Genomic DNA, 25,322 nt, shown 5'->3' on the forward strand with positions numbered 1-25,322 from the left:
AGACAGAGAACGTAGGAACAAAAATGAGTTTGTCACTGGAGCTGTTTCCCCTCTGCACTAAGAAATTGTAACGGATTAGCAGATAAAAAACTTGCTCGACACTGAAACACCAACATGAGTTCTCCTATAGACAGGGGTTTAGTAACAAGAGAGTCCTGTTGCTGGTGTAGATTAATCAGGCAAGGGAACTGCCACAAATCCCACATGGAAGCAAAATTGACATGAAAAGAAACCAGAAAAATCACAACACTCCACAAGTTTCAAGATCACCAGAGGGAGGAAAGGGAATTCATTGTATATGCTTTCTAGCACTCACCAAATAAAGGTTCTGAGCATCACACAAAGATACATCATTAACTGTGTCTTGTCTCACTCTGCATGTGGCTGAGGTGCTGCTCCTCAGGGTCTCTCGATGGAGCCTCAAGGGGCTCGAGTCCTATTCAAGGTACTTCTCATGTGAGGGCAGGTGGGACCGCTCCAGCTACAAAGCAGCTTCTGCAAAACATTTATCCCTTTCTGGGAATGGCTGCTCATGAAGTTTTTCTACACATGGTTAATGGGAACACTGCAAGTCTGATTGAGGTTTCATCGAAGCCTTTGTAGCTAAATTTTACACCTAGGATCTGAATTTGGCCCAGACCACACTCTCCATGTTCTTCCCCCTCCAAACAGGGTTATATTGCCAGGACCACATTCGGTCAGCACAAGGACCAAATAGCCTGGATGCCCAAGTCAGCCACAGCAACAGCATTGAGCCCAGGCTCAGCACAACTGTCCCGTGATTGCACATTCCACTAGAAACTGCGTTACTTTGAGCATTTGGGTTTGGGTCTCATTCCCAGCATCCATTACTCAAGCATCCCAGAAAGGTCTTTCAGGGCCTAACACACAGCTCCAGGATAGACCCAACTGCAGAAGTCTAATTCTAACTTTGCTTATGCATATGCACATAGAGAGAGGAATGAGAGTTGCTTAAGACAGGCTACAGTGAGGCAAATGTGCCAGAGCCATGGCAGTTGCTGACAACAGCTCTCAGGAACCACAGCTACAGCGAAACCACGAGTTTGAGTGCTGAATGGCACATCACTCCTGCACAGGCTGTACTGCTTTCACAGGGCTTATGTCACGCATCACATTTTTGACAAGCCACCCTCCGAGTCACTCCCTGTCCTGCTGACATGGGCCCGAGTGCTCCCTGCCATGCTGGGCCCTGTGACTCTTCCCTTGGGAAACAGAACAGAAAGCTTCTCTGAGGGAATTGTTTTTCTCCACTCCAATGGGAATCAACACCTACTGTGATACAAATCAGATGTCGCAGCCTTCCAGCAGTGCCAGCCAAAGATAAAATACTATATGCGATAGTGCTCACATAGGTTTCCCTGGCAGGAAAACTGATTCCCAGGTCAAGACTTCCAGCAGCTACCATGAGACATCTCTGCAGTGAAAAGCTACAGCAACTTTGCATTCACTCAAAGGTGGTTTCACAAATCTATGTGGTTTGAGGTCACCCTTTGAGGAGCCTTTGGGGGGACAATGGGGCTTCATCTCCTCAAACAGGCTTTCCAAACACAGCCCTGCAGCCATCTGTTTCCCACTGCAGCAAGATGGGAACATGCAGATGGATCCCTCCACACTAGCAATGGGCAGCAGCTTGACTTCCCATGCGCTGCTGTAAAGGAAAGTAAAAACAATCCTCATACTCTAACAATAACAGCTCTGGCTGGAGCTGAATTTTACCCAGCCAAGCAAAACTTGTACAGACACTGTAAATTGTCCCTCCCTGTCAGCCCCTCAAGGCACAAACCACTAATAGCTCACTGGAATGTGCTAAAAACGGCAAGAAGAGTTGGTGCTGCCTGACCCAAAGCCAGGTGGGTCCAGTATTAAGAGCAAGCCAGTTCCTGGTGGAACAAGTCTGTATTGGCTCGCAGGCAGTATGTTAATAGACCCTGGGGTCTGGGAGAACCTAATTGTGAGCAGGCAATCGAGGAAAAAAAGCATCTCTGTGGCTGGATTTTTACTGCTACTCCCATAAACACACTGAGCTGTAAAGCTCCCCCAGGGAAATCTCACAGTCAGGTCAGAATAGGACTGCACATAGAAACAAGTGCTTGGAAAAGCTGAATAAGAGAAACTGAGCACTGCTGGGCTCTACAGGAAAAGAACATCACCCCCAAGGACAAGCAAAGCTGCCACTCTTGCTGTGATCACAGGGATCAGGCTTGGGAACAGCCAGTCCCAAACAAACATACAGACAAAAGTAGCCCACAGCTTATGGAGAAAGCTTATCTGAAAGCTGAATGTCTCTCTAGAGCTGTGCTGCTTTCTAAAGAGGGTACTGTAGCCAAGAGGGTACACATAGAAAACATAAAAGGTTCCATTACAGACTTGCTTTCAGTGAGACCAGGAATTTCAGATTGTAGGTGCAGAAATAATGGATTCTGGAGGGAGCAAGTGAATTAATTTATCATCTGTTTCATGGAACAGCCACATACACTGTGACCCAGCAGCATCAATGGCAAGTGCCACAGCTCTGCTCTTCATCAAAGATCAACAGACTGACCTTTACAGCAGGAGAGCAAAAGAGGCACAAAGCAGTTACCACAGGTCATGCTCTACCTTACTTTGCAGGAACCTGGACTTGTGTTCATGGCTGAAGCTTCCTGTCATCCCATGTTAACCTGACAGCCTTTTATTTCTTCTGCTGCTGCTGTCACTGTAGTGGATTTGCACAGTTGCACATGCTAGCCATGCAAGGATGCAGGGATTCCTCTAACCTAGGCCCTTCTCTCTTCCAGCAGTAGCCAGTTCTGTGCAGACCCATGTCTACATACGAGGTAGTTTCTTTCATGTTTGTAGTGGATCTGCCTTTGGTGCCTGTATATTTTGGAAACTAATGCTGATAGAAGTTTATGGAGGAAAATAAGGGGTTGCATTGGAGGAGAAATAATCCAAGAGCAATACCAGGCTCTGGTGAGGGCATGAGCTGCAGATCACGTTAATCTTCAGTTCTACATTAATTCCTACTAAGTCTTCACACCTATCCAAGATACATCTCTTCTTCTAGAGAAACTTCCACATGGGGAAGGGAAGGTTGGTGACACGTCAGTAACAGTGCAGGAAAAAGGTTAACAGCCACACAACCAAACAAGCACTTCAGAGGAAGCTTTAGGAACTAGGTGTGAGGTAGTCCCAAACCAGGGAATTGGTGTAGCTTGTAATTGCAAACAATCCAGGAACAGTTTAAGAACAGGATGCATCCGTATCACTGCAAAGCAAGGGCTGACATCCAAAGCAGCTAATGCAGGTTAGGTTCCAAGTAACTATTCAGCCCTGAGCATGCACATGGTCCTGAAATCCTGCCCTCTTCCACCCCATCAGGCAGAGTCCTTTATACATTAATCATCCCTCATAGCACAGCACCTGGGATGCATTCAAGTGCTATCATGGGCCTTGTGCAAAGGAAGAAATATCCCAGTGGGATCAGAAAAGGACCAGGGTAACACCCTCCACCACCCAGCTCTAATGACATTTGCCACCTCCTGCAATGCCAGACTTCATAGCTGCTTCTTCATAGCTCCAGGCACTAACCCTGCCTGGCAGTGCATAATTCAGCAGCTTTTCTTCCTTTGCTCTCTGGGACACAGTAATGACAGCAACATGCCTCCTACGCCTCTTGCACACTGTAAGGCAGGAGCCTCACTCACAGAAGTGGTCTGGTTGGCATGGGGTTTTACTGCAAATTAGATTTGAGGGTTTCCTTCCCCCCCTCAGACACTGCACTATCCCTTTCCAGCTTCCCACTAGATGGAGTTTCACTAAATCCCAGTCTGCAGGCAAGAAGAGCTGTCAGCACTGCTTTGTTCCTCTAAGAAATCACATGGGAAGGATCCTCTGCTTCTGCAGGGAAGCGTGGACCTGTGCCATTGTGCGTAACAATCCAGTCATATCCAGCCATATCCAGCTTGCTTGATTTAATATCACTAAAGCTTGGCCCCCAAAGGCCTTTGCTGATTGACATCTACCTGATAAGTGTGCCCCAGTGATCCTAGCAGCAACCCTTTACAGACAACAGCAGACTGGCCCCATGCCCAAAGACAAATTACCTGCACTATAGTCACAGCTCAGAATGTAGCACAAAGCCTGTGACAACTCTGCTGTGTTGAGAATAGCCTCCTCCCGAGTCTCTCACCTGCTTACCCAGAGGTACAGCTCCCATTAGGCAGTTGGAACCCAGGTGTCCAACAGCTGTCTCAATTTTCACACGAAGAAAGAACCCAGAGGCATTGCTGAGAAATAAAGTAGGATCTTTTCTGGTGCTTATTTCACACCTTTGAGGTGTGAAATATCTTGAAACAAATCAAGAGCATTTCTTGCAGCAGATGTCCCTGGGCTGTCAGGCCTGATATGGTGGGAATTGGGAAGAAGCAAAGGAAAAGTAAAAATCCATGTCTAAAGTCGGCCACCACACGGAGATATTCTCTATTATAAGCATCAAGGAGCTGCTAGGGGAGTCAACAAGGGTCTGAGGATGGTCCTTTGTGTCATGAGTTCTTCAACACAGTATTGTCTTCTGTGTTCATCTATTCCTAACTGGTATATATGGATTCCAGTCTCCTACTCCTAAATGCTTGAGTCACTCATACATGGCCCACACAACAACTCAGGCTTTATTTCTATAGTTGGGAATCAGCCTGGACAAAGGGACATTCTGCTTACTTTGAAACAGTGATCTCAGTGTCTAAACCTTACAAACTGTGTGGAATTCGCTGCCATCTCATTCCAGCTCTGAACAAGCTTTCTCCATTCAGTGCATTTGAAAAGCTCCAGTGGATGCTGAAGGGGCTGAGTGTGTCCCAGTGCTGCTGCAAAGCACTTCAGCACCCTGGACAAGAAGAGCAGCAGCTTCCTTCTTTCAACTCACACATCAGTGCAGCCATCCTCTGTTCTTCCTGCATGATACACACCTGTATGGGTATGCACCTATGGTAAAGGAGGCAGCTTGTATCCTCCCACCAAAGCAAAGCAAAACTGGAAAGAAATCTCACCAAATAACACTAAATTCTTCTTCTAGCTACACAGTTTACAGGTATGGGGATCATGACACATGGTTGGATTTAATGAGTCTATAAATCTTGGTAGAAAGGGGTTTCAATCCAAACATTAATGCATTACACAGCTTTTCTAGTAACCAGCCATTAAAAGTGCAAGGCAAAAAGCCACTTATTTTGGATTTCTCAGGTAAGAAAATCAGCAGCTGCTGCACAAGTCAGCACAGTTCAACTCCTCATCAAACATTTGTTATTCCCTCCTTTGAAACAAGCTGTTGTGAGAGAACATGGGACTGGAGTGGTCAAAACCTAAAGGATTACACTAATTCCTACCTCTGCCCCACCTCAGATCACCTTCTGCACAAGCTGTTCGATCCAGAAAGCTCATAAATTGCAATAACTCATCATCCTCAAATGATGCTCTTGGATATTGCCGTGTTCTACTAGTTTTATTAGAATAAAGGGCAAAAATAAAACACCGCTAGAAACATCAAAAGGCCTTGAAAGTGCTGAAGGAAACACACAAATGTTTTACTCTCAGACATGTTATGGTTACATGAATACTTCCCAAGTGCCATAGTTCAAATAAAAATATATTCATACAAATTTAAAAAAAATACCATTTATATACACCAAGGAATTAGCTTACATCATTTCTTAACAAAAAAAACAGTGCAAAAAACAACCCCAAAACCAAATGGAAAGGTAAGTTGCTACAATTGGAATGGCTCACAGTAAGTCAACAAGTCAAAACCGCATCTGTTAACACTGCACAGGAAACCAGGAGGCAGCAGAGAATGCTCCATGCTATCCCCTAACTTCTGCCATCAGTACTAATCCAGTTATTCATACTATTCCTTTAGTGTTGCTCTGAGTAAAAGGTTACAGGCACGTAACATTCAAAGTAAGTTTCCTGTACATCACTAAGCAACCAGAGCCAGGGTAGAAGCAGTGAATGTGTTGTAAGAAAGGAACTAAGAGAGCAAAGTGTGAGAACAAGACTGATTCAATTGGAGCCACTTTGCATCAGTCCTTAGGCAGAAGGGAAATGCTGCACCTCCAAACGTCAGATGAACTTGTAATTCCCTTTCTGCAAGCTACAGAACAGTGACTGCACACTCAGTTTTCCCTTTAAAGCAACTGACAAGGTCACCCACCACCCTCACTTAAAACTTCCTTAGGGAAGGAAAGAACAGGGTGTGCTTTCCAGCTGGAACATTTAGGTAAGAGAGATGCACAGAGAAGACAGTGCTGACAGGAGGCTGAAAGCAAGTGGCCTTGTCCTGGGGAAGTGCAGCTGGTGCTCAGACAAACCTTGACAAGGTTTTTCAGCCTATCTTGTCTGGATTGCCTGATTCCAGGCCTTGGTAGTGATGACAAGACAGCCCAGCAAAATATACTGCTGCAGTTTGTGTACAGAAATAAAACAGGACATGACCAGCCCAAGGCAAACCACCTAAGGAGCCCTATTGATGTGCATGAAGAGAAGGAACCTTCCACACACAATCACTCATCATAAGCAAGAGGAAAGAGATCTGTCACTGAGAGACACAGGGCATTCTTGACATGTGCTTGGGCACTGTGGGATTGCTAAATCCACATTAGTGTGAGCTGAAATCCCATCAAAACAGGAGTTCTGTGATTTGTAACTGCCCATGAGCACAAATCCTTCAAATGAAAAGTAGGTTAACAGGAGCATATTTCAAACCTACAGCCCAGCTTCAGGGAGTACTAAAGGATGCTGGAAGTCTCTTGGGATAGCTCAGTGCAAGACCAGAACTCAGGGAGCATTGGTAAATCAGGAAATCATCAGCAGAGACTATCTGCAGAGAACAAACATCCTTACTCTACTTACATCAGGGAAAGAACTTGCAAGCTGAGAAAGAGCAGTAGCTGATGCCAACTGATCTGCTGTAAGGAACATGCCCCATCTGTCCCAGCAAAGGAGCCCAGGTTGAAGGCACAAGGTGGATACTGGCTGTAGGAAAACACCTTCACTTTACTTGTGGAAGCTGAAGAGCTTGCATGCCTTCTTTGAAAGAGAGCTAGGATTCACAAGCCTGCAAAGCTATTTCAGTAGGGGAGACAAGAGCTGTTGCTACAAGTTCTACAGCAGGAAAGGGAAAAGAACAGACATTCCTTGCTCTTTAGATTGGTCACTTCCCAAGCAGCCCTCTTCAGTGGCTACAGGTAACAAAGGGTCCTCAAACACACACAGCTTCCTCTGCCACAACTGCCACTGCATGTGGCACAGCTCACTTCCCTTGGTAGAAGCAGTATAAATCCATTCTTGAAAACAAAGATGTGCCCTTCATCTCCTAATACAGCAGCAGGTTTGAGACAACACCAAGTGGAAAAAAGGCCTCCAGATGTCAATGGAGAGGAATGAAAAATAGAATCTAAGTGCTTACAAACAGCTTTGCTAAAACCAAACTTTCCAGCTAAGTCATGCACTGAGTAAGGACAAGTTCTACACTAAAACTTGGCCCCAGGAACCACTTTAAACCCAAGTTTTCTGCTGGCCAAAGAACTCAAGAGTTTCCCATGACTCAGCTGTCTTCACTGCAAGCACTGCCACACAATACATCTACCAACCATCCAGACTACAAAGACTCCATGAATATCTAAGAGTGCCAGAGACTTCGAGAGCTCTACCTCAAGACTTGGTGACCTAAGAACAAAATCTCCTCACAAGCCTATCAGTAGCAGGGCTCAGCAGGCAACAGCTTGCAGAGCAGTGCCTTGGAACAATCAACTTCCACAAAGTCAGCCAATGAGGCTGTTGTATTTAGTATTTAGTGTATACTGTATTTAGTGTATACTGTATTTAGTGTTTTGATACCTGTAGGAAAAGAGCACAGCTTCAGGCTTAGTCAGGAAAAACTTCACTACAGATGAGTTTCTGAATTCAGAGAATACAATAATGTCTGATTTCCTTCTGCCACAGCTCTCATCTATGGCAGACAACAGGTTAACTGGAGTGCTCAGAGGCTGTGTAGAAGCTTTTCTGGGATACATTCCCCATGATACTTGGCCCAGTCTCTTGGCTGACAGAATGCTCTGTGCTTTATCAAGCCAATCAGCTCTGCGGCCCCTGGAGGCACAGTGCTGGCTTCCCACTGAGGGTTATCTCTATGCAAAACTCAGGAAGGCAGGTGCCTGCTGGAACAATACAGGTGCTGGCCAGGATGGTACCTGCTAAAGCACTGAACTGGCTGCAGCTGGCTTCTAAGTGCTGATTTTACCCTTCTAGATACATGGCTGGTGCTATTACAAGCATTATCCCAAGCATTTTTAGAGCACAAGCAGCCCCACTTAACACCCTGCAGCAAATCCTGTCCATTAGTCACCAGCACCAAGTATCCCTCCTGTATGGCAGCTTTCAGTTATACTGGCTCTCGTCTCAACAGAGATAATTCAGCCAAGCCCAGAGACAGGGCAACAGTTCTATTAGCCTCCAGAAAGCAATACCTCATCATGCTCTGAAGGTGTAGGCTCCCTGGTCTCTAGCCCTAGCTGGAAAGGCATCCCAGGCTCTCATCGTTGGATCAGTGCAAGGACAAAGTGCCTACAAATGCCAAGAAACGCAGGAGTGTCAGGTTAGTGACAAAGTGAAGTGCCACAAAGTGCCTTAGAAGAGTCTCTTACAGGGAGATAATAACAATAGCTAAGAGGAAAAGAGATCTTCCTTCTCTGAGATGGTCTGCAAATGTATTAAGTATTTATAATCTTAAACAACAACTGGAATTGAACTGAACTCCTGATTTGCTGAGCTACTCACAAAAGCCAGCTGCTGTCAAAACCAACACAGCAGGGACACTACCCTTTGAAAGAAGGAGAGAAATTAGGAACAAATGAAGTCAGAGTGGAAAAGATGGACAACTGGGAACACCTGCAGAGTTCTTCCAGAGCTGGATTTTATAATACTGCTTCTGAGAAAAGGCATCCTCCAGAGCAGCTATTTGACAACTTCAAACTTCAGTATCTCCTCTCTCAGTCCTGACAGTGACTCCCTTCTCACACAAATAAGGCAACAGTTGCAGGAACAAGGGAGGAAGAGGAAAAACGGCTCATACAGGAAGACAGGGAAAAAGATGCTGAAGTTTCCTGCATAGGACATAGTGGAGATAGATGATTCTTTTTCCAACCCTTCAAAAACAAACCAAAAAAACCCCAGCAGAACATACAGTGTCAGGACAGTTGACAAGAGGAGATAACTGGGGCACAGGAAAAGAAAAAAACCTGGATCAAAAGTGGTCAAACCAAGTGCCTGAGACCAAGCAACAGCTCTGGGCCCAGGCAGCTCCTCTGATTCTCTGGCTAGCAAGATGTTTTCCAGCTCCCCAGGCTTGATATGCATGTGAGAAGCCAAACGGCAAGTCTTGGGCCTTGAGGGGTCCAAGCGGAATGTGAGCGCGTGTGCAGGCTTGGAAGTGGGAGGTAGCCACCGACAGTGGGGCAGGGTGGGCAGGGGCATCAAATGCTCTGATAGTGTTGTCTCAGTCTTGCCTGCAGAAATTCGTGGGTCAGGTTGTGCCGAGTGATTATCCCAACAATCTTAAAAGAGGAAGAAAGAGAGGAAAAAAGTCAGTATCACAGGTGTGTCACTAATAGATGCACATGGTAGAACTGTTGTTTTAACTCCCAAAAAGAGGGAACGTGCAAGCAGATCCTGACTGATGCTGAGTTAGAGTGGGTTCAAGTTCAAATCGTGCCAAAACAACACCCCTCCCTCTGCCAGCACTTGTCTACAGGCAAGATATGGCTTTAACTGCACCTAAACAGACAGCTTAACTGCTGCTGTGGTGTCTGGACACAGCACTAGTTACCCCTGCATAGGAAGGGAAATCCTGTCCATGCTCAACAGCATAGAGATGTAACCAAATCCTTTGGAAAGTGAAAACTGTAACTGGAAATAACACAGCCCTCTTATGGCTTCCATAGAGACATTTCAGATATCCCACATGACATGACTGCAAACAGCTCTTACCAGATACATTTTAGGAAGCTCTAAAGACCACAACAGAGAAATGGTAAAGGCTAGCTAAGTGGTGACTGCACACTGGCCATCACCAGCTGGCAGGTCACAAAAGGGACTCTCTCCCCAGACTGGGGAAACAGTCAAGCCATATGTTTCAGCTGATGAAACACCTCAGTGACTTTACACATTGAAAGAGTTTAGAACTAGGCTGCTCTCAAGCACTGCAACAGCATCTTATGCTAAACATGGAACGAGTAAACATCTCTTGTATTCAAGCAGCAGGCTCTGCGGAGTAGCTATTGGCAACCCCCAAGAGGCAGAAAAGCCATGGCTGTCTCATACAGACAGACCAGTTTAGGCTTAAAGGAGTTTCTCACCGTTTACAGGAAGTTGCTGACACCTACTGACCATTCCTGAGCATTGTAGATGGCAAAGACAAGTGAATCAAGAACAACCCATTCAACGCCTCATTTGTTCTGCTACTCCCACGAGTAGGAACACAATGCAAGTTCTCTTCTAGCAGAAAAACCTCCTGCCCCAATGTGCAGGAAATTCTGCTTTTGGCCTTTAATAAAGCTGACAAAGAGGAAGCCAAATGAGTGACCTCTGATGAGCTCAAGGCCTCTCAATAGGTACAAGACAGTAAAAGCTTCCACATGCTGCTAGCCTGAGACTGTGTGCAGAAAGCAGGAAGCATGGACACAGATATGGTAACAGAGACACAGTAATCAAGAATGCTTCAGGGCCTTAAGATCGTCACATTCTGATCTCTTTAAAGCATTTCTATTTGATGTTAAGAGATCTTAGTTCTCCTAAAGGTGGAAGACATTGCATAAGCCACAGTGGCTTCCTTGCTTTGCCAAGAGAAAATGGATATCAGGACTTACCTCTCCAACTGCGTTCACAACCGGTAGATGTCTGAGTCCCATCGTCCTAAACAGGTTGAAGACTTGTGACACATGGGTATTTGGAGAGACAGCAAAGGGTGATGGGTTCATGTATGGGGTGACATCCTGAGAGAGAAAGACAATCATGTTGTTTACAAGAGACATTTTCACTATCTCTAGGAAATACAAATACAAATACCAAATTATGTCAGGAACATGAATTTTTCATAGTTTGCTTGAACACTGTAACCCATGATCTTAAAGAGCCCAATGCTGCAGAAAGCCTCTGAGCAGGATAAATACAGGCCCATGAAAATAAGAATGTATATTAAAAAAGCATTTTGGCTTACACAGCAACCTTCCCATCACAAAGTCAATGACAAGCCTGCCACTGCCTGAGCTGCCAGCACATGGAGTTACAAACAGCAGCAGTTTGCCTGTCCAACCTCACTTAGGCAGAAGTATAAACTAGAAGGAAGTTAACCTAGACAGGCAACATCTCATTCTGAAAGTTAAGCACCTTTGTGTGACGTTACCTCACAGCAGGTATGAGGACTGACTTGCAGACAAAGCTGACTGAATGCATGAGAAGTACAGGATGTTGGTCGCTGCACCCAAGGGTGGACTTAAATGTGCTCTCAGCCTTTTTTAAAGACTTGGCACAGTCCTAAACACCCATTAGGAACCACTGTCATGCTGCAGTGCATCTCTTACCACTATCATGCGAGGGTTCAGCAATGTGAGGTCCAAATCATGGATATCTGGATAACGGGGATAATCCTCTGACATCTCTGCATGGGACAGACGAGGCTGACTTGCACTCTGCATTTAAAACAAATCCCACTGAGCTGATGTGTCACCAGCTGATGTGTCACCATCTCACACAGTACATGGGCTGCAAGCAGCACAGCAAATGATGCCTCCCAGTTGCTCACCCAGATCCCCCCATGCCCACACATACATCTGCAGAGGTACTCAGAGCAGCTCATCTCAGAATGCAGCAGTACAAGCCCAAATCTATGCAGGCATTTAACTGGTAAGAGTAACAAATCTGCTCTCCAACCTCTGACAGATCTACACTCCATACTGGAGGGCAGCAATAAATCAGCCTCGCAGATGGGCCTCAATTACAAATGCTCCTGCTGATTTCAGTGATACAGCTGACATTTCTGGCAAGACCTTGGCACACAGGAGTTAAGAACATGCAGCGTACACTGCTAGTTGCTCTATTTGTGTTTGATATCTGCCCTCCATTCTCCAGCTCTGACAGGACTGCACCTTTATGCCACAAATGGACCTGTTGTTGATTTCTTAAACAGTAGCTGTCCTCTTTTCCTGGGATACTTACACAGAAATTCAAGTCTCTCTATTCTAAAGCTGCCAGGTGAATTTACATTATGTGTCTGCAGCTTTTAACACACAGATGCATTCCTTAAAGTGTAAAAATAGGTAAATTCTTTTTCGCAGCCCATAAATATTGTTCCCAACCTTCTCAACTGGGAGGGTAGGGATGGCTCTGCTACAATTCCTGATTAGGATGACTCACCGACTGGCTCTCGGAGTAACAAACCCCCCTGACAAGGAGCGTGACCAGCTGTGAGCGCAGGATCAAGCCATGGAAGGTCAGAGGTCTGAAGCGCTCCTCCATGGTCCACTCTTCACTGGGAGACTGGTCAGGGTACAGGTTGGGGTAGGGAGTGTATCTGTGGCAGATTTAACACTGCATGTTACGAGATGCATGAACTTAAGGAGAGACACATACCCCCACCTCCAAAACAACAGCTACTTCAGCTCTTTCCAGCCTTCTCCTGAACATTTCTGGGACTTTTACTAGTGACAAGCAAGCCTTTTCTCCATGAAACAAAACAGCAGAGAGGGATCAAGAGCCATTATCACCAGCAGAGCATGACAAGAGCAGTAGGATGGAGTCTCACAACTCTCAAATTCAAATCACTTGCTACTAAGCAATTTCCAGTGCCAAAATATTCAGATTCTAATAAAAGCTGAAGGATCTGTGAAAACATCAGGGTCAGGACACTACCCATAACAGTTACAATCACTAGGTGATTAACTGATTCACTGGACTGGGCTTCTGCTTGGAAGTAACTGCAACACAAGCCTGGTGACAGAGCCCAGTTACAGGAAAGCGGTATCACATTACAGCACCAGGTCACTAACTCCTCTCTTGGGAAAAGTGAGCTTTGTAGAGCCCTCAGTTCTCTGCCAACAAGAGGCCATGGATTTCTACAGACAAGACATTTCCCCAGGAAATATTTCCAGATAGGTGTTTGAAGGGAATTTAAGTTAACAGGTTGGACACCACCATTGAGTCATTAAGACTCAGACTCAAGTGTGAGCCCCAGCACTGGCTGATGAGACCTGACAAGTCCCTTCTCCCAAAACACAAAACCAGAGAATGGTTTGGGTTGGAAGCAACCTCCAAAGCTCATCTAGTCCAACTCCCCTGCAGTGAGCAGGGACATCTTCATCTAGAACAGGTTGCTCAGAGCCACATCCAGCCTGGCCTGGAATATCTCCAGGGATGATGCATCCACCACCTCTCTGGGCAACTTGTGCCAAGCTTTTACCACCCTCACTGTAAGATTTTTTTTTTCTCAAATCCAGCCTGAATGTCCCTGTTTTAGTTTAAAACCATCACCCCTTGTCCTATCACGACAGGCCCTGCTAAAAAGTCTTTCCCCATGGATACTCGCACTGTTTCCTTTGATATATGGAATGACAGGGACTGTAAGAAGCATCACACCTCAACACATGGAAACACCCTGTTCCCATACGCCTGTGCCTTCCAGGCTCTCACCTTCTCTCTAGCATCTGCTGCAGCAGATCCTCCTTTTCTGGTGGCTCCTCTGTCGCTATGTGCTCATCACACATATTACGCAACTCACTCGAGGGGTAGGACTTCATGGACTGGCTGCGCTTGCGCTGCTCCCCAGCTCGGGTGAGGATGCTGGATTTCTGCATGCAGCAAGCAATTTGCAGATACAAAGCAGGTCAACAATTATCCAAGAGCAACTATGAACTATCTGATCATAGCTTTATGACACCAGGTAAGGTGTTCCTTAGTGCTGCTGCAGTACTTGTGAGAAGAGCCAACAGGATCATACTCTCCTTGGACACAGAACCTGAAGTTTAGGAACTCAGGCACCCTTTTTTGCTAGGGCATGAGTATGCCATAAGCATGCTCATTATTCATTCTGACCTTAAACTTTTAAGTTTCCCAAGGGACTAAAGCATCTTTCCCACTATCCCCTTCTATAAAGGGGAGAAGCATTTAGGCACCTACTACTGATCTCAGTGGTGGATTCAGTACTTCAGTAGCAAATCCAAACTTTTTCCATGTCTATCCTAAACAGCTAAGTCTTAACTTTTGCCTCTAGGAAAGCAGCTCACTTCTGCCTTTACCGTGACATGGACAATGGAATGAAACTGAGTCCTTGAAAATTTTGTATTACAGAAGGTGCTTATCTGTGACCTGAATTCTGCACTGACAAAGGCTTAGATAACAAAAGAAAAGGTCTTCCACCTGCAAAACAAAGTGCTTTACCCTTCAAACTCATCAAACAACTTCTTTTTACCTTGAATTTGATGTTATTACTTATCAGTTGATTTCCCTTCATGAACTCCCTCTCATTGCCCCGGTTCTCAGTCACTACAGGGAAGGCATGATGGACAGTTGTGCGCAGGATGCTGACAAGGGACTGGATCCTGGTGTGCGGGTAGACATAGGTCAAGTTGGGTTCCATGATGTCACTGGCTCGTAGTCTGCAGGAAACGAAATTCAAGATTGTTGCATGCATCATGTCAGTGACAAAAGGCTGGTAATGGACAAACAAGGAAACAAACCAGTGCCAAAATGAGATCCTAAAAGATTCTACTGCAGTACAGTTCTACCAGCCCCTTGTAGCTGTGTGCTCATCTTTACTGTGCTACTAGCAGTGCTGGCACAATTGATGCACTACAGGCAAGGAAAAAGTTTCCAACTTATGACATAGAAAGTGTTTAAGCACTACTGGAAAACAACAACAGTCGGGAAGAAGACAGAATTCTGCAAGAAGGAAAGTCCAGTGGAACACTTTCAGAGATCATGCCGAACCTCATGGACCTACTCCTTAGATCTCCACCCATCCACCCCTCCTCAGAAACAGCTCCAGCACCTCTTTCCTGCCCCAGGCCCAATGCACAACTCCCAACTCCTCTCACAGCAGTCCTCCTCATAGCTGCTCCTCTCAGAGCAGCCAGGTTTTTTGGAGATGAAGCACCACTCCCCTGCATTACAGCATTCCTTTGAGTAAGAAACCTCCCACAAACTCTAACCCACAGCCCTGCCAAGAGGAGCAGCCTTACTTATCCATTTCCACCTCGGTTTCCCACTCCAGCAGAGGCACTCCTCGCAAGTTCACATGGATGTCATATATGCCTTTGTTGAAAAAGTCTCCTGTCCATTTGGCTACCTGCAGAGCAAACACAAGGTCTACAGAGTTGTTGCTCCAAGGACAAGACTCCTTTACTTATCATAGCCCTTGAAGGAACAGAGACTCGAGGCTAGTGCATGTTCAAGCAACCTGAGAGAAGCCACAGCTAAGATCCTGCACTCACCATGAGGGTGATCATTATGGGGAGCCCATAGGTGATCTCGTTGGTGGATTCAATTAGGATGACAGTCAGGCTGATTGTCATGCGGACCACTCCTCCCAGGAACGCTGCTGCCCCAATCAGTGCAAAAGTTCCCGAGTAGATGTGATCCAGGCCAATGTAGCTAGAGCAAAACACAGAGCCTGGAGATTAGAACACCCTGACTGAGATCTCAATGCGTTCCTGCAGCACATCTCTCTCACACACACACACTCAATGCACCTTTTGAGGAGGTTGGCGACCAGGCGTCCGAAGGCAGCCCCACAAAGCAGTGATGGCACAAAAAGACCACTGGGCACAGAGATCCCATATGTCCAACAGGAGAGTGAGAAATAGAGAAGGAAGAACAAGGACAGTGTGACTGGGCTGAAAGTACCTGCAACACAAGAAGAATCATGACTAAAGGGGCACAGATCTGTCAGACAGAGACAGTAGTATTGCATCATCCACCCCTCAGCTCACATCAGGCTCATCTCACAACAGCTACTTCATCTCCCAATCCAAACACACACGAAGAAAACGAGTAAGTGAAAAAGAGAGGAAAAGCAAGCCTTTCTTCCCATGGAGGAGGCTTTCACCTGTTGTGCTAGCAGTCCCCTAAAGCCATGAAGGCCTGAAGGTGCTCTGAGCCTTGTGGCTCTTATGAACCTTGTTTCAAGCAAGATGAAGCTCTGAAGCCTAAGCACGGGAGGGGACACTGTTTCTTAGCTACTCACCGTCCTGGTGGAAGAGCTGCAAGATAGCTGACTCCTGAGGGTTAAAGAAGAGTGTGGCCATATCATTGTAGGTTTCATTTGGGCAGAAAAAAGTTTTAATGCTTGAATTCACATCCTCTGACATACCCTAATGCAGGACACAAAAGACCAAGAACAGTTAGAATTTATTCTCTCCTATATTAGCCTTTGGGCAGAATGGAAGTAACTCTGCTGTACAGGGCTGTCAGCCCACACTTTGGAAAGCTCAGACTCAACATCAGTAACAGAGATGGGGCCTGAAGAATCAGTGGGATCCCCAAATCACAGCCTGAGCTGCTTTGCCAAAGCCCAAAAGCACAAAGGGTAGCTGTCATGATTACCCTAAGGTCCTGCAACTGTCCACAGGCTTTCACTGAAGTTTTGTTACATACTGCATGCTGCCAAAAGCTCATTATGTACCTGTGCTTGCCTGGACAGTGAACAAGATGATATTGATGTATAATCTTCACATAAGATGCCTTACCTGAAGGTTCAGAGTGTCATTGCCACTATGACCAGTGGAAGACATCTGTCGGCATTCCCCTAGAACCATGGAGGCTACAAAGACCACGACTGTGGTAGTCAATGACACCAGCAGGCTCTCCAAGACTCTGCAAATATACAATAGAAACCATACACTGAAGCCACGCTCAGGCCTATAACCAAGTCCCAGCCTTGCATATGACTTTGATAAAGCTGCAAGAAGCAGCAGTTACCTCAGCTGAACATCAGAAACAGGGGACTCTGCAAGTCACGCTGAATCATGACTTGGTTGCCAGGGATACTGTTAGCTCCCTTTTTTAACTGCCTGCCCCCAGAAGGAGCTGTTTCTGCCCAGAGAACACACAGCAGTCACGTATTAAAAAGCCATGGGGAAAGGGTCAGTGATGAGGCTGTTCACATGGAAACAACAGTCTGTAAATCCTTACAGGGTAAAAGGCTGGACAGGACTGGACAGGTTGATGCATCATCCATAATCACTTTTCTAACTGCTGACACACACTTTTGTTTTCTTCCTTTAAACCTGCACTTATTTAAGAATTGTCTGAGCAAAGCCAGCTATTTTCCAGAACAACACAGCAACTAACTCTAAATAGCATAGATATTAGCTCAGGTGTAGATTTCAACAGTTAATGGCATCATCTACTCCTTCCGCATCTGTCTGGTCAAGACATAAAAAGTACTGCATGGAGAAAAAGCTCTGTCTTGCTCCCCTATTGCCTTTATAATATAGACCTCCCTTCACAGTTTCAAGGGGAGTTGTAGCTCTCTCTGTATCACCAGAGTAATTACAGAAATGCACAGGACTGTAACATCTGGTTTCTGATGTTCACTTTAAAGTTCTACGGAGTTTTGCAACTTCAAAAAGAATAGGACTGGGATTTCCTCCAACCCCACTCACTGGGTCTTCTAGATTCGAAACACAGATCAGAGATTCCTGCAACAAGTCAAGAGAGCACACATACCTGACCAGCTTTGGCTTGGGATGCACGTTCCGCATGCGGTACTTGGCAAGTCTTTTGTTCAGGCAGTTGAAGGTGGCGCCGAGAAGGCCTCCTACAATCCCCATCAGAATGAAGAAGCCCAAGTCCACAGCTGTCCAGAGGTGGCATTTCTTATCAGACTCAGAGCACTACAGGCAGGAAAGGATTGAAAAAGCATTACAGTATTTGCTGCAATTTCCTACCAACACTTCTGTCTCAACAGATTCAGCAGCTATGACCCAAGGGGAACAATTCTGTTGCAGGTTATCAATGTATTGCAGCTAAATATCAACTGCCCTCAATGAAATAGAAGCATATATCGAAAAACCCAAACCCAAATAAAACAAACAATGAACTGACAAAAGTCTGGAGGGGTATGGGAAATAAACAGCACTAGGTCTTACCTTAAACTCCCCAAAGTTCAGCAGCCCAGGGAGCTGGAAAGACCCCCAACTTCCAAACTGAATCCCGGAGCGGAAAAAATTCAGGGTGAAGGTGGCAGCCATGGAACAGAAAAGCTGAGGTAGTACAAAAAAGAAAAGAAGATTCCCAGAATTAAGACTGGCACAGTCAGCTCTTCCTTGAGACTTACACCTGGGGAAGGGCACCTCAGAGGCTTTTTAAGCTTTAGGAAAATAATACACTGAGGTTTAACACCCATCCTCTGGTGCAAAAGAGAGCAGGGCTAGAATGGATGGACTACTATAACCATATGATTTGGTTTCCTGCATAAGGAGTTAGGAATTTCACCTAGTAATTCCTGCAGCAAAAGCTCTCTTTAGTCAAATATGTTAATTTGCAGTTGCTAATCAATTACAAGCATCAATTAACACAGCATGTCTGGAGTTGGAATTGAGCTCTTCAGTGGCTCTGCGAGTGTTGCTATCTTGGCAAATCCCCTGGCTTCTTTTACCCCTGCTGAGAAAGAGCAGACTAACTGAACCTCAGCAACAAGATGTATAGTGTAAGAAATGCCAAAAGCATCCTGAAAACCAATACATTTTTTAATATACTGTGGACTTTGTAACAGTAGGCAAGAGAAATCTGCAACCTGAAGGCATGGAGCATTGCTGCAATACAGATCCCCAGTGCAGAAAAAAAGCAGAAAGAAATCCAGCACCTGCCTACTGTCAGCTCCCAAAGGATGGAACTGCCAAGAGTCCAGGCACAATAGCCCTTTCTCCCAGGTACACTATATGTGCTGCCCACAGAGTTGTCCCATTGTTCCAGATAGTACCAGACTCATTTCTTGATCTGTAGTAATTCTGCAGCATTGATAGAGCAGGCAATCTTTCTCCTGCCATAACAGCTCAGGGGGAGACAAGATAATGTGAACATTCTCACAGACAAGCCCTCTCCCAAAGGTCCAGCTCAAGGAAAAGACACACAGAAAGAGACAGGATCATTACTCACCACTTTCCATGTAAGTCCCTGGTTCCAGAAAGAGGAACCTTCTTCCAAGCTGAAAAGAGTGCCCCCAATTGGTGCTCCAAAGGCAGCCGCAACCCCTGCAGCAGCTCCAGCAGATACAAAATCCCTTTTATCCCTGAAATGAAGAGGAAAATGGTCCCAGTTTAGCATAGTAAAGCTCTGGAAGTACTTAGGTTCTGCAAAGTAAGAGACCATTCCCATTTATGGATATAACCCAGGGATACAGGAGTGACAGCTGGGAGAAGTGCTGGCCATGGCAGTAACACTTATTCAGCAAGTTGCTGCAGTATCATGCTTTCTCTACAGCACCAACAAAGAGCAAAACTCTGGCACTACACACATGCTCCATATATAAGGAACCATTCCAAACTATGAAACTCCAGCATCACTTGAAAGAATTACAGAGAGGGAAGGGCAAGATTTTGTTCAGTCAGGTAAATGAGCCTTCTCTGTAGTATATCTTAGCCATAACAGGTGAGTAACTGAGCTTGTTGCCAACAATGAAGCCATTTAACCATTCAGGTTAAAGGCTTTAAGTGGGTAGATATTTGCTAAGTAGTAGACAAGAACATCAGTGAACATGGAGATAGAACAGAACAGCATAGAAGAGTCAAGTCCTGGTGTTGTCTTGGTGCAGAATGAAACTGCAGGACACCAGAGAGACTGAAACTACTACTGACTGATTCATCCCTTCTCCCAAGGAAGTCTGCTCATTCATCCTCCTGTCCCCTCCTCCACATCCTGGGTACAGTACCTGTCACTGCGGAAATAGGGAAAGTTAAACTGGATCTTCCTCAAAGAGACACTCTGGAACTACAAACAAAGAAAAGATTTAGAAACAGAGAGGATGGAAACTTAATCCTCGTGGTACTCTTACAAAGCCAGTGACCCAGGCAAGCACTAACCTGTGGCAAACCCGCACCCACGACAGCACCACTGTGAATCATTGGACCCTCCTTCCCGACAAAAAGACCTGGAAAAACAGGACTAATGAGGCAATGTGTTACCCCTGGCCCTGCTGCCACCCTCCCTTTCTGACTGCCAAGAGACCAGCTCACCACCTCCATGCTATGGCACAGGCCCCTGTGCTCCTCAATCTCCCCTCAAGGTGCACGAAAGTGCTGAGCCCTGGCCCATCAGCCCCCCTCCCCGCTGTTTGTGAAGACATGTACAGACTTTATGCTCCAAGTGGGTGGAATCATTCCAAGACAACTGGTACAAGGACTCTGAACTCTCAGAGTTATTCTGCCCTGCTGCCCAGAACATAACCTCCTTTAGGCTGCTCCAGACCATGTGTTCTGGAGAATTCTCATGACTTCCTCAAAGACTGAGCCACAAAGCGTCACTTCTGACTAGCCCACCCAGAATAGTTCCCCTGATAGTCCTGATCCTTCTATTTTCTACTCTATATATATGCATTCAGGGCTCATAACTACTCCAGCCCATTAAAATCATTTTACTGGAAAGGTGGGAGAAGCTTTTTGTGCCCTATGTACAGCAAAGACATATTTTTTCCCCTTCAGTGATTCCCAACAAGATTGATACACCACAGCCCTTCTTACCTCCTGCCACACTGAAGAGCACTCCCATAGCTTTGCACACCACTGTCCGGAGACGGACAACCCCTGGAACCTTTACCCCATTGAGGTAGCACTTGATTTCAGGAATTCCTGAACCAGCTGCTACAGGCTGTAGAAAAGAAACACTGGTGTTGCATTGCATTGATTTCATAGCTGACCAACAATGTGTCATCAGAGAGCACAGCAAGCGACCAAGAGATCCTGCTTAGCTATGTCAATCAGCACTGATAAGTTAGTTTTGTGTCTTGGGGCAGACAGTGCTTCCAGCAAGAAGAGTACTTCATACCCAGGACCTGTGTGAGATGAAAGGGAGGCTATGTAAGGAGCAGCAGTGCACCTAAAACTTACTTGGATGAGGACCAGAAGGCTGGCAAGAAAAACAAAGGTCAGGTTGAACCCCAGCAGCTCCAGCAAGGACAATGCAAGACAGCCTTTCTCAGTGCATTCTTCCACCGCTGCAGGAATGGTCATGGAAAACAACAACATTCTCCACAACAACACACAATCACTAAGTACTGCCTGGGGATCCCACTGGCACCAGGAGCCAAACCCGCTAACCCAGCCAGGGCCTCTGGCACAACTCACCAGGAAGCCAGGCTTCATTTTCAGAGCTCAACTAAGCTACAAGGAAGGGAAACCACTCATTCTTTCAGGGATTGGCCTTTGCTTGTGTACACAGTAGTGGAAACATTCTTGGTTTCAAGGGCTGAATTACAGAGCCAAGTTAAAAACTTGATTAGTCATCAACGTGACTGCTGGCAGAAGTCTGAGAGTCAGCTTTTCTGAGCAGAACAGCAACAGAAAGGAAAAGGTCACTTGAGCCTAGCAGGAGCCCACACACTGGGTAAAAGATACAGCTTTGTACCACCTGGAACTTGAGCTGGGTAAAGAGCCGTACAAAGAAATCCACAAAAAGGCCCACCTATGGAAAAGAAGACACATTTGTCATCAGAAACTACTACATACAAGTAACAAAGACCACTCTCTAGTAAGTCCTACCAGAAGTATGCACACAGAGGAAGACAAGGAACCAAGAAGGCAAAAGAAGTCTTGTTCAGAGTAGAGTAACTTTGGAAGCTCAGATTTGCTGCCTCCCTCATTCTCACACCAGGACAGATCCCTCCTAGTTATTCTCGAAGGAATGCATTTCAGAGTGCTAATCTGGCAGCATTTTTAACACCCACAACACATTTCAGGGTACAGAAGAAAGTTGGCACTTAACTGAGGCATACACTCAGCAGAGCTAATGTTCAAACACTCTAGAAAGTACATGCAGTGACACTAGTGCTTGACAAGCATACAAACCATGCAGTCCAACTGCAAATTAGCATCTTTTTATTAGGTGCTTACTTTGGACAGGTTTTCTTGTATGCAGAATTAAAGGATTTGCCTGAATAGTTTATAAAGAAAGCACAGCAAGTTCTAAAACAAACCAAAAAAGCTTCCTGGAAAATAATCTAGCAACAATGTGCTATAATTCCCAAAAGACAATTCCAGCTACTAAGCTCTCCACTTCATAAAGGATTGTTTTCTCCTCTTGACTCCTCAGCCATTGACTTCTAAATTATGCCTGCTTAGTCTCCTGAATTTTCCTCATTCCCCAAACAGCACGACCCTTACCAGTCCTGTGCAGACTCCAATAGCAAAAACCATCACCCACTTCACTGCTTCGTATCTCTGGGCTTTCTGTTTAGGAAGAGAATTAAAAAAAAACATGAGCCAAATCAAAGCAATATAGAAATGGGGATCAGAGAAAGGCATTTTAGAGTTTCACAGGCTCAATTCCTGCTAGAGTTATAAAACAATAGAAGAGGGTAACAACAGCAAACTGAAAAAAGTACCAAACATCTTGCTCACTTTAAACCTGAGGACCAGAACAGATGCTGGGAGCTACCATCTCCATACATATTTTTATTCTTTTCATAAAGAAACCAAGAGAGTACATAGAATTTCTTTCATAAGGAAGAAAAACATCCACAAAACTTCCTTCAGTGGAACATATTTGAAATCACAGAAAGGTTTGGGTTGGAATGAACCTTAAAGCTCATCAGTTCCAACCCCCTATCACAGAAGGGACACCTTCCACTATTCCAGGTTGCTCCAAGCCCCGTCCAACCTGGCCTTGAACACTGACAGGGATGGGGCAGCTACAGCTTCCCTGGGTAATTTCCACAGTTTTAGCTCTCAAGCTAATGAAGAGAAAGAACAAGGTCCTACCTTGTTATCCATGGTCTCCAAAACTTCCAAGTATGGGTCATTGATGCAACGATCATAATCCAAGCTCTAAAAGAATGCCAAAAGGTCAACTTAAGAGAAACAGCAACAACAGATTGTGCAAAAAACTATGGATAGAAGACCCTGTTAGATATTACAGAAGTCACCCCTACGCCCACAGTAGGGTTTGCAGACAACAGGAGGAGAAAAAACTTCTGGAAACAATGTCAATTAAATATTTCCAGCAGAATCAGACCCTAAGAACCACAAAGTGAAAGTAGACACCAATTTCACTGCCCCCCGCTGAGAGAGACAGGGAACCAAACAGGAACATAACTTATTAAAACAACTTTAAACTAAAGAAATCACATTGTACAGGTTTAGACTTTACTTAAGTGTCTCCAATCTGATAGTGCAGGGGATAAACATTACATCTTTATATTTAACTTCTCACTACAACACAGATACTAGATAGGATTTCCTCTCCAGCTGAGTTTAAAGCAAGACAGAGCTGCCCAGTCATACTCACAAATTACCACTAGCTTCAACCTACAACAACTTCACCCCTTCAAGCCAAGCGGTAACAGGGTGAGCTGCTGACACCCATGTGAACAGCAACTGCTCTAAATAGCTCAGGGCCACCACACAATAGTCAGGGTTGGAATGGACCTTAAAATCACCCAGTTCCAACCCCCCTGCCATGGGCAGGGACACCTCACACTAAACCATGGCACCCAAGGCTGTGTCCAACATGGCCCTGAACACTGCCAGGGATGGAGCATTCACAACTTCCTTGGGCAACCCATTCCAGTGCCTCACCACCCTTACAGGAAAGGATTTCCCCCTTATATCCAATCTAAACTTCCCCTGTTTAAGTTTGAACCCATTACCCCTTGTCCTATCACTACAGACATGCAAAAAGCAAGAATCTCCTGTAAGAAGCAGAATCTGATGTGAGCCAGCATAAGGCAACAGTGACCAAGCAGCAACAGATGCTTCCTACAGCCATGAGGAAACAAAACCAACAGAGCCTGTAAACCCCACATTCAAAAAGAGGAACAATGCAGCAAGCTCTGAAAATCAATTTCCTCAACAAGAGGCTGACCTGAGCCATGGGCATTCAAACTCCACCCCCAGAGCTTTGACCCAGCCACATGTGAGGAGCAGTTCTTTGCAACCACAGCAACTCTTGGTGTTTCTGCTGATGCCAATGCAATCTAACTGGTGATGCACTTTGAGTACCCGCCTTGCTACAAACTCAAACCTGTCTGCAGCTCTTTACACATGCATTTCAGCTGCTGTCATCAGTTTAATTCCCACCTCATAGTCCTTGCGTGGAAGGATCTCATCCTCCTCTTCACGAGTTTCCCCTAGGATTGTCTGCAAAACAAACACGGGAAAGGAAAATCATGAGGGAAACAAATGCATGCACAGACACTCACAACACTGCTAGCAAAACCAGAATCAAGGAAGACCTATACCATTATTGCTTATAAAGAGTATGGGTTACCAGACCATCGCCTACTCTAGGGTCTTACCTTAAAGTTTGCCCCTCAGCAAGAACACACCACATCACTTCTATACTCTGCTCCCCACAGCAGAGTAAAGCAGAGCCATAGTAAACCCCACCCCAGCTCCCTTACAGCAGTGCATTACAGGGAAGCACAGGACCAGGAGCTTGCACACAGATCATTCTCCTGTGTGGGGCAGCTGAAGAGAGCTCCACCAGAGCCACTTCCCTGAGGGCTGCAAGGAGCTGACACCAGGCCCTGCCACTGCAAGCGCTGACTGCGGTACTGGGACAGCACTGGGAGAAGCGGCTGAGGTATCAGGCCCAACAATGAGGCAGAAGAGCGGGAACGGGCCGAGGGGCGGGGATGAGCGCCGGCTGAGGTACCAGGCCATGAGGCACCGAGCTATGAGGCACTGAGGCACCGGGCCATGAAACACTGAGGTACCCAGGCCATGAGGCACTGAGGTACCGAACCCCGAGGGGCTGGACTGAAGCACCGCGCCCTGAGGCACCGACACCCGGGGCGGAGGCGCCATGCCCAGCGCCGTGGCTACGCTCCCCCCCAACCACAGCCGCCCGCTCTCAGGCGCTCCGTGGGGCCGGACCGGGGCTCGGGGTGGGGTCCGCGGGGCCGTACCAGCTCCTCGGGGGTGCGGCTCTCCCGCTCGCCGCAGCAGCGCGGGCAGCAGCAGCAGCACAGCCCGGACCCGCATCCCGCCATCTTCCGCCGCCGCCACCGCCCCTTCCCGGCTCCGCCCTCCGCACCGCGTAACCCGGCCGCGGCCTGGCCCGGC

General features: G+C 46.2%; 1 protein-coding gene across 1 annotated transcript; it reads right to left on the reverse strand.

The window, feature by feature from the left end:
* Nucleotides 1–5,481: 5,481 nt before the first annotated feature.
* Nucleotides 5,482–25,260, reverse strand: CLCN6 (chloride voltage-gated channel 6). Its single transcript, XM_005143674.4, has 23 exons — nucleotides 25,166–25,260; nucleotides 24,336–24,395; nucleotides 23,019–23,084; nucleotides 22,422–22,487; nucleotides 21,657–21,723; nucleotides 21,150–21,256; nucleotides 20,784–20,910; nucleotides 20,127–20,194; nucleotides 19,976–20,034; nucleotides 19,204–19,336; nucleotides 18,195–18,308; nucleotides 17,773–17,939; nucleotides 16,791–16,917; nucleotides 16,289–16,415; nucleotides 15,795–15,948; nucleotides 15,537–15,696; nucleotides 15,285–15,391; nucleotides 14,516–14,702; nucleotides 13,738–13,895; nucleotides 12,466–12,622; nucleotides 11,634–11,741; nucleotides 10,920–11,045; nucleotides 5,482–9,608 (listed from the first exon to the last, which is right to left on the reverse strand). Exons 1-23 carry the CDS (start codon nucleotides 25,247–25,249, stop codon nucleotides 9,528–9,530), a joined length of 2,610 nt encoding a protein of 869 aa, XP_005143731.1. The 5' UTR covers nucleotides 25,250–25,260; the 3' UTR covers nucleotides 5,482–9,527.
* Nucleotides 25,261–25,322: the final 62 nt, after the last annotated feature.

Source organism: Melopsittacus undulatus, chromosome 12, assembly GCF_012275295.1.
Source record: "Melopsittacus undulatus isolate bMelUnd1 chromosome 12, bMelUnd1.mat.Z, whole genome shotgun sequence".
NCBI lineage: Eukaryota > Metazoa > Chordata > Aves > Psittaciformes > Psittaculidae > Melopsittacus > Melopsittacus undulatus.

Coding starts and splice junctions, on each gene's coding strand:
- CLCN6 (XM_005143674.4), bottom strand. CDS start 25,249: ATGGCGGGATGCGGGTCCGGGCTGTGCTGCTGCTGCTGCCCGCGCTGC. Junction 17,940..18,194: donor TGAACTTTGGGGAGTTTAAG/GTAAGACCTAGT, acceptor TCCTGCCTGTAG/TGCTCTGAGTCTGATAAGAA. Junction 16,416..16,790: donor ATGACACTCTGAACCTTCAG/GTAAGGCATCTT, acceptor GTCCTGCATTAG/GGTATGTCAGAGGATGTGAA.